This window comes from Onychomys torridus, chromosome 10 (assembly GCF_903995425.1).
Source record: "Onychomys torridus chromosome 10, mOncTor1.1, whole genome shotgun sequence".
In the NCBI taxonomy this organism is placed as follows: domain Eukaryota; kingdom Metazoa; phylum Chordata; class Mammalia; order Rodentia; family Cricetidae; genus Onychomys; species Onychomys torridus.
In genome coordinates this window covers 81,241,987-81,252,163 of record NC_050452.1, presented here as the reverse complement: position 1 = coordinate 81,252,163, position 10,177 = coordinate 81,241,987, and the positions used below count along the sequence as shown (strand labels likewise).

General features: G+C 35.9%; 1 protein-coding gene across 1 annotated transcript in view; it reads right to left on the bottom strand.

The window, feature by feature from the left end:
• Nucleotides 1–2,998: 2,998 nt before the first annotated feature.
• Nucleotides 2,999–10,177, bottom strand: part of Antxr2 (ANTXR cell adhesion molecule 2) — a 131,151-nt gene continuing 123,972 nt past the window's right edge. The window contains exon 17 of the mRNA XM_036201660.1: nt 2,999–4,899. Within this exon, the coding sequence (XP_036057553.1) occupies nt 4,861–4,899 (39 nt within the window). The 3' untranslated portion in view covers nt 2,999–4,860. The remainder of the gene's footprint in view (nt 4,900–10,177) is intronic.

Here is a 10,177-nt window from a genome sequence, read left to right as displayed (position 1 = left end):
AATATCTCTAGTTATATTGAATATACTTAAATGTACATTTTAATTATGTTTACAGTTTACTTTGTATTATGACTAATACCTGCAATCCTGTAAAGATAACTCATCAGCGATATAAATAATTTTACCATGATTAGGATTATGAGACAAAATTTAGGATGTTTTTCTTTTTCTCCTTTTTTTTTGGGGGGGGGGGTTAATGGAACTATTATAATAGCCTTCTACATTAAGACCAGGGTGAGTTTGTGCAAGGTTAACTATTCAAATATACTTATAGATCCTAAACTGTGTCAAATTACTCAACAAAATAGTTGCTGCTGACTATGTTCTATGGGCAACACAAGCATAGTTATTGCTAAGTAAATAAACTTTTTTTGTTCAGTATTGACTAGAAGAAAGTTTAAATTTTAAATTTCTATAATGTATAAACTATCTCATAACAGCTTCAGACCAGGTTGAGTTCGAAGGTTTTTTGCCTCTTTATTTGCACATTTGAGATACTCAATGAGACTGTAAGGTCAGAATGAACTGCATTAATACTTTTAATAATGACTTGCTCATTTTCTGAGAGGTTTTTTCATACACTGACTATAGTACAAGTTGCTCTGACAAATTCTACTGTAAAAAAAAATTAACTAAGAAATTACTCCATTATGACTTAATTACCAAATTATATGTTAGAGTTCAGTGTCTTTTCTGTAACTACATTGGCAGTTTACAGAGCTAATACTGCCAAACTTTACAAGAAAGAAGGCACTCATCACAAGTTTGAGATAATTAATAAAGCCTCTGGTTACACCATTTTAATGCAAACATCAGAACTGGGAAGAGCGTTTGGTATTTCAGTTTGTCTCCAGTCTATGACTGAACAGCTGGCTTCTCAAGCCAGCCAGCCAGCCGGTGGCTAGGTTACCATGTCGGACCTCCTTCGTCTCATTCCTAAGCTGACTCATGTGGAAGGCAACGTCAGCAGAAACATTTATATATAAATGTATACGCAGTCCTGTGTACTCTCGTATTAGAATTTTCTTCTGGCAGGGGGACAAAAATGTATTTCACAGAACAGCACGAGGCCTGCTATATTCTGGGTTTTCAATAAATGTATTCCTTCCTTTACCCGGTTGACTGAAGAAAGCTCCAGTAAATACAGAGACATCCTGAAACTGAAGTGTTCTCAGAATACAGCACAGACATTGACCAGCTATAACACTAATCTAATGAGACTTGGCTCTAGCTACCCTGAGCTCCCTGACTACAGACAACATTCTCTAGCTTCACCTACCCAGTACTTTAACTATACAGCAGATGCACTAATTATTCTTAGCATTTAGCAGGTGTGTGTGTGTGTACCCACCACTTTGGGAGTAGTCATTAAATTCTCATAAACTTACTAATGTGATAGGGTTGAAAACCTAATAAAAGTTAATGCAAAGGAATAAATTACAATGTTTTTTAATACTTGTATGTATAACCTTACTAATTTTGTCTTCAGAAGTTTCAAACCTAAAATCTAGTATGCCAATCAATCAGAAATGTCTCCACTAACTTGCTCGCCATAATGCAGATAGTGTTTCAACTTTGAAATAAAGGAATAAGTCTATCTCCGAATGGTAAATAAGGGTCAGCGACACTCAGATAATGAAATTCAGTTTGTAGAGACATCCATATCTTATATCCAGTAAGGATTTATTAAAAAACAACAAATAATGAATAATTTGTTATTTAAATAATTAGAACAAAGTTCACTGGAAATATAAGCAAAAGTTCCGGACAATTTGAAATCTAAGGTTTTAAACCTTATACACTCTTAAGAAAATAGTAATTAACCATAGATGACAGATGCTGCTTCTCAGTCAATGGAGACTCTCGAGCTTTACTCTGCATCTCATTGGGAAGGAAATATAAATTTTTAAAATAGAATTAACTTGGGGGAAGGCATCAGCACTGCAACTCTTAGCACCAAATGTTTCTTCTTCAAGCACCAAATGCTTTACGGAAAACATTCCAAGTATCAAAGTTTTCAGATAGATAAATATTTATGGATCAAATCCATAAAGAACAGACATTGTTATGAAATATATATAGATGCCTTCAAAACTTTCTTTCTAGGCAGAGGAGACACATAAGTTAGGAGTCGTTCCCCACTTAATTGCTTTTGCAACCTTATGCAACACAAATGGATGATGGACAAGACCCATTTGTTTGCACAAAAAAGGAGATCTCAACTGACATCATGTCCAGATAAATCACACGGGCTCTATTGCTATGTATGAAAAGTGTCATGTAGAGCGTTTCAATGTCCTTTGCCAAGAAGATTAATTTTAAAAACAAATTCTTCTCATTTCTGGTTAGATTTGCGATTAAAGCATAACATTACTCTGGTTCATAAGTTTAAGGGCAATGAAATTCCATCTGTCTTTGAACCTTATGAATGATACTTTTTCAGTCTATGTATAGACTTGTGATTCACCCTCTTCATTTACAGCTCTTTGTTGTATTTTTATTACACATCTCCAGCCAGTGCAACAAATCTCAAGAAAGCTATTTTGCCACTTAAAGGCAGAGGTTTATTTACATTTCTTGTGGTGCAAATATGCTACATGATTCTGTAAAAATTTAAAGTGGTTACCAAAGAAACACAGTCAGAGCTTCTACAGTATTTTGGATGCTCTTAAAATATCACTGATGGGCACACCTGCATCATAAAGGAAGTTCCTATTGGAGAAAGTAGCCATGGGTCCTGCTCTAGAGGCAGACACAGAACAAATGTCTATAAGGACTTACGGCAGAAAGAGTTGGGTGCACTTATCAGCCTTCTACATTGCACATGCACACACACATTGTACCCCCCCCCCAGCATCAACTGTGAATCAACTGTAAACATACTGGATGTTTTTCAATTGAATAGAATTCTATATTGTTACTAACCAGAGGAGTTATGTATTCAACCCAAGAGAGTATAAGTTCTATGTGGGCTTAAAGAAACTGATAACAAAGACTTAGGTAAAAATTTTATTCATTAATATGTGGAGGTGTGACTTTGGATCCAGCCAGTCAGTGACATAAATAAGTTTGAGCAAAAAGATTCAAGCTAGAGAATATGTATGTGCATTTGTATATTTGTGTGTGTGCGTAAGGCTTCTTGGAGCAGTGCCACAAACTTGGACACCAACCAAAAGTATCACTGCAAGCCCTTTGAAATGTCCATAAAGAGCACAATGTGGGTAATTATACCAGGATGCTCCAAATCGATTTTTCCATCTTGTGCACTCACATGCCCGCCAAACATGAAATGTTCGCCTTCTCCCTTCCAAAGTGATGGTTGTTGAACTTATTTTTAGTGTCATTTGATAAGCCTTTGTGCTCGCAGAGAGACATCCCACTGACCCAGCCACTGGTCATTGTCTATACCAGTTCACATCAAAGCAGGCGCACTTTGTCAGGTTTCCAGTCGAATATCCATTTCGCATCTGAAGTACAGTATCAAAAGTGACTAGATCATCTGAGCTATTTCCTTCAGCTGCTGCCGCTGTCCTCCCCCACCGTGTTTCTGCTCACGCTAACATAATTTGGCATCGTTGATGTGACACGATGGTGATATTTCTAAAAATTTATATAGTACATAGATTGTCAATGCTTTCTGATGGCGCCCCTCCTGATTTTAATTTATAAACTAAAGAAAGGAGATCTTTTTTCCTGGGCTGAATCACATCCAAGGTGTGGTGCTTCTCAATATCCAAGTAACATGCATACAGTGATAGGTCATTCAATGTCAAAAGGCATAAAAAAGATGAGCAAAGTCTTCACAGGCTGCTGCTTGCTGTTGCCTTTAATTATATTAATTAAACTTTGAAATTTTCATGCAAAGAGAGTTGCTGGCTTGTGACGCTGAGGAGCCCTTGGAGACTTGAAAGAAGAAAAAAACCCTGAGCAGAAGCTTGGTGGTTACTGCTTCCTTAAATTAAAAGCCAAACAAACACGTAGGTGTGTTTACAGATACTAATGCTTTACGCACTGCTAAATCCTAAACACTGAGAAAGGAGAATCTACCAGTCAGGAGACAAGGTCTCAAATCATGAGTCCTTATGCTGCGCTCCAGGTCTTTGGTTGGAGGCGGTCTTCCTGTTGAATTAACGCTCTATTAATTCTCTCGTCCCGAGTGCATAATGAAAGAAAGGTGTCTTGGAAAACTAAAGGGCAAAATCCTGCTTGCATCCAGTACCTTGGGGCGTCTTGTCCACATTTTGTCATGCGTGTACACTTTCAGTTGTAACAGTGACAAGATTTTCTAGTCAGAAAATTCCTGTAAGGCACAAAGTCATAGAGGACTGAGAAGGCTTTTGTTATCTGACATAGCTACAAGGCAGTGGACTCCATTATCTGTTTAGCCTGGTAGGAAATTTCATGATCTGCATGCAGCTAAAGATCTTGCCGAACAAAAGCACAAGCGCCATGCCTCCATGTCAAAAGCACCAGTCACCATTACAAAAACCGCATGGCTGGTGGGTCTCCAGTCTTTGCTTTGGTATCATCTTTACATCATAGCTGTGTCTGCTTTGTCCTCCTACATATTCAAATAAGCTTTGCAGAAACCGTAGCATGCAAATTAACATTCCTCTGTATTTTCAGTGTCATAAATCATGAGTTATCGCCGCCGAGTTTCATCACCTCTCATGTAGATGGCAGAGCAAGTATTTGAAAATGTTTGGTGCACAGAAAGCAGGAGAGAAAACATTTCCCAACAGGAGGAACTGGGCTGTTGTCCCAAGAACTTCCGAGATGCACTGGACCGTCCATTCTGTTGGAAGTCAGCATCATGAAGATGTGCTGTCTCCTTATCTTCTCATTCTTTGTGCTCTCATTTTATTGATGTGGAACTCGGGAAAAGTTTATGCACCGACCCTGAGGGAAGAAGGAGATCCACAGTGAAATACTGAAGCAGTTGTTTAAAAGCCAAGGAACATCTAGTTTCCACAACATGACACAGCTAATGATACCCAAGCTCAGAACAATGTCCACACAAGTCACAATGTCATATCATTTTCCTTGGCTCAACACAATATAGCTCAGGTTTTACTTTACCATTTTTTCCCCTACAGAAAGTTAATTTATTTGATGGTATGGTAAAATCCACATAGAAAAAAACAAACAAAAAAAATAAAACAAACCAAAACAAAACAAAACACATCATGCAACTAAAACTTTCTTAGTGCTGTCTAATGTGTAGTACCACTGTCATAGAAATCAAACTATCAAAGACATTGTATACTTCTCTGTGATGAAAGAAAATGGAAGGATTTTCTTATGTCATTTGGTGATTCTAAAATGTTCACATGTAAAGCATATTTAATAAGTTACAAACACTGAGGATAAGGAAACATGAGACTGGATATAGATGTCTTCTTTGTGCTATATTTATGAATGTCTTTTGCAGCTCACAGCCTTGTTTGATATCATGTCCAGTGTTGCCGACCCATTTCTTACACCACAATAGACACTGCTTTCCAACACTCCGAAATTGAGACAATTTTTTTGAATTATGTATTTTCAGGGTATTTTCCAGTCCAATTTCTAAATACTTTAGGGAAAGTTGGGTGGACACACTGATTCACAAACTAGTCACAATCCAAATAATATTTGAAAAGAAAATTTCCAATTATTGATGCAGACTCTCCTTTCCTCTCTTGGTATGATGCTGTTGACCTATCATGTAACTTATGTCTAGAGTCCTCCACTAGCCAAAAGCTAGTCCATTCTCTCCTAGATTATGTCAGAATAATCATGTGATTAAGACTTTTCCATTTGTTATTACATCTGCTCTCAGAAGTTCATCATGTTAGAACTTCCCCTAATGTGAGTGCTTGTTTGAAATACTTGATGCATGGAAATTATATAAAGAAGGAGAAGAAGAGAACCTAGACCATAAAAGCTTAATTTTTGTTCATTTTCAATTCAAACATAATTGCTCAACAAATTTTTAAAACTTCAGACATTTTTGAATACATAAAGATCAAAAAGAGATAGAGTTTTTATCAACTTCTACTAAAAGGCAATTGACCATCAAAGTTTTTGTCTTCTAAATAATTTTGGAAGAAAGAATATTTCTACAAATACTAATTTTATTCGTTTGTACCTAATGTGAAGACAGGTGCAAGTTTTAGATAATAATACATATCTTATATCATAAATTATACTTAATATGAATATATAATTTAATTTTCTCAGTTTTCTGAATTTTTGACTCAATATTTCTCTATTTTTCTAAATTTAGGCTCATGCTCTGTTCATACATGAAATCCACATATACTGTTTTGATGCATTGAGTATTACCTATAGTGCATATTTTGGCATTAATATAACTAACTTGAATTTTATGCTCTACAAATGATTGAGTCATGTTTGAGTGATAAAATTTGTCAATAAAAATTGAATTAAATTAACATCATAATACTTCATTACTTTCAAAATGAATTATAAATATATTTCTTCTGCTTTGGGATGGAGGTCTCTTTGATTTCAACTTATTCATTTTGCATGAGAAATTATTAGCAGTAGAATTTGCTAAATATTTAAAGCAACTAAACATAGGCAGAACAAATATGAATTTACTACTGACTTTAGGCTATAATTAAATATTTTAAAGTATATTGCCTTATAAATGCATTGTGATAACTCAATTATAAGTTGTTGATCTTTCTCAATATACTTAAATCAATTGGGCAAATTAATTCCAAAGCAAGATCACTCTAAACCAACCTAAAGTAAATGTTTTCTATCATATAAGAAAGGTATATGTTGGTAACTGGCATCATTTTATACACTCTTTGAAGGTCATGATTATTTATCTAATAAACACTATAACTTTAAAGAAATAAAGCTGCCTTCCTTTTAAAGCATACTGTTTTATACAACCTTACACTGAACATATTACCTAATTACTGAGTTTCTGTGGTAAGGAAACCACTCGGATGTCATGTAAGCAGAAGTATAAGTTGGCAAAATCTAGATGGTAAGCAACTATGCACAAAGTGGTCTAAAAACACTTCTTTCTATTCTTTGAATCTAATCTAATGTTGGGACTTAAAATATTCACCATGGGACTTTTGTAATAGTGAATCGATAATGTCAATTTATATTTCTGTTCAACAATTCAGAGAATAAATTATGATTCTCCTAAGTCAATACCATGTGGCCAATCAAATGGGGATCTTTAAAAGATGAAGGAAAATAGTAGTGAAAAGAGAATACCAAAGTGTTATATATACATTATCATAAGTGTGCAAATATGTGTCTAGAAAGTGAAAGATCAGCAGACAGCTTATCAGTCAACCGTGAGGAGGATTCTCCATGATATCTTACTTTTCATTTGTACATTTTCTGTACACTTGCATTTATTTAATCACTTTTAAATAAACATTAATTTTCAAACAATAAATTCAGTGACCCAAAATAAGTTCATCTATAATTAAATTTCTTTACAACACTCTGCATGTATGCATTATTAAAGTCAGTCCAAATATCTACTCATGTTTTGCTTTTGGGAACCACCATTAACTGCTCAGTAAGAGATTTCCAACACTTGCTAGACTCATTCATTTTCTCGTCCAGGTTGCATCTGATATTTAGCATCCAGGTGAACCTGTATGAATTGCAGGTCTCCTCAGGGGTGGGAGTGTCTGGAATCAGCAGATCAAGTAGTAGATCTTAGAATCTCCACTCGGCATTTTCTATAAATATGTGATCTATAGATAGCACTGAAAATCCTATAATCTAGAGTCTTCCTTTATTTTTATGGTACTATATTTCAGGAGTCTTGATAAAAAAGCTGTTCAGGCATCTGACAAGGTTATAGTTGGCTACTTTTTAAATATACTTGTTTATATGTAAGGACATGGTAACACCAATTACAGCAGTGGTTCATCACATTTATACTTCTGAATAAACGTATCCAATGGTTCATTTAACCACATTTAACCAGAGGAAGGAGAATCTGCAATTTTCATACATGAAAATTTCCTAGCCACATTGCTAGCTAGGGTACATGTTTCTCTGTTCAATTAATAACAACAAAATATGCATGCTTTTGGTACCCGGCAAAATGGTTTGAAAATCCTTTCTTGAAAGACAACTACCAAAACTCTCCTTGAGGAGGCCCTAAGGAAAATATTAGCCAGCTATTTCTCTAAATTAGTAGTGTTTTCATTCTGGGGTTCATGAACAACTGTGCATTCTACAGGTGCCTCAGAAGCTACCAGGGTTGGAGTGGTACATGTGAAGGGCTCAAATCCATTCCAACCTAAGGAACTCTGCTGTGTGTTATCTTGGAAATTGCAAGTGCATACTATATGAGACCTTGTCTAAACTGAAACTTTAGTTTGATGACTACTAATACAGAAATTTAACCTGACCTTATGTTAAATGGTAAATGAACTATTCGTATACCTTGTTTTTAGTTTTGTATAGCTCTTATGAATGTCTTCATAAATCTCCAACATTATAATATTATCCCTATAACTTTTCATAATATAAAGAGTCTGTATAACCATTGGGAATATAAGGAGAAGGCTGGGTTTTGGATAATTATGTTTATGATTATTGATACTGAAGGATCAGTTCACTTAGAGCTGGAAAAAGCTTAGGCTAAGCTCTCTTGCTTCCCTTTTGCTACACAAACACTACTGTATAACTTAGTCTTTTTCTCTTTCTGCCTTGGACTTGGGGAGCTCATCCTGGGCAGGGCGATTTAAAGTAAGAACAAGTGACCATTACAATGAATCTCCTTTGATGACTGAACCTTGATTTTGGCCCATAATCACTGTTTTCATCCTTCTGAAGCTTGCTTGCTTGTTTTCTCTCACCACTTCTTCAGAAGCAGTGTGGGGTTAAGTAAATAGAAATTAATGAAAATATCTTAACTCTTACTTTTTCCCAATCGTAAGGAATACTTGTATTCACGTTAACCTTCACAATACTCCAACAAAGCATCTCTTTGACTTCTGCCTTGTGCAAGCAGCCCTATCTCATCTCCTTTCCCTCTTTTATTCTGGAAGCCTTTAATGAAGGATTATACAGATAATACTATATAGATGACAAATGATGATTTATTTGAACTGAACCTGAATTACACAGAAACAGGAAACATGAACTTGAAGTTTAGACATGTGAAATGCTGAGGCCATGCTATTCTTCATACAGCATTCTACAAAAATAAATCCTCTGAGTCTGAAGACTGAACATTGACTAATTTTACTGAATTCTAGAAAACAGTTTGCTCGATACGAATCATTACAAACTGGAAAGATAGCTAGGCTGGTGATACAAAGTTGCAATCCCAGAACTTGGGGGTGTAAGCAGGAAGATTAGGACTTCAAGGTCAACCACAGATACTCCAGTTCTAGGCCAGTCTAGAGTGTATGATTCTCTGCCTCAAAAATAAATCTGGAAATCTATTAACATTCCCAACTTGCCCTTTAAAGTGGAGCTCCACATGAAGTTTTAATTCTATTAGAGATTTTCACTGTAAGAAGAACCCAAATATACCTGGCAAGAATGTACCATGAACAAAAGACTGAGGTAACATGTGGTATCAAGGCTAAATTCACAGTCAGCTCTGACAGCTTCAACTGTACTCAAGTGATACTTCAGGCAATAATGAAAATCTCCTCAGTAACCATGTATCTTACTGACAATTTCCCTCACATCACTATTAGCAATGCCCCTTCTCCTGGGCTTCCCAATAAACAAGGGAAGCAGGATACCCAAAAGAAAAGTATCAAAAACATTACTATTCTTCAATGAGCTAAACCAACAGAGGAAAACAAGACAGCAGCAGACACTGACATGTTTGCCGCGGGTGAAGTGTGCAAGCTATGGCTCTGTAACAGTGTTTAAAACCTGATTTCACCCCCATTTTTATTGTGGTCAGTGACAGCAGCAATAACCGGAGCAGACACCAGGTTTCCCATCTCCGGAGCATTAAAATTCCACGAGCGTCAGTGCTCGCACGGTCCTTTACTAGCTATCTGCACGGGATGTATTTCACTGCTGTAACTGTTACAGGATTATGCTCACCTCATAAACATCCATTGACAAGGCAACGCAAACAACTGCACTTTAGTCGAGACTTTTCAAACAAGGAGAGCTGATTTATTTTTATCTCCACTTCTAAAAAGACCTCCCT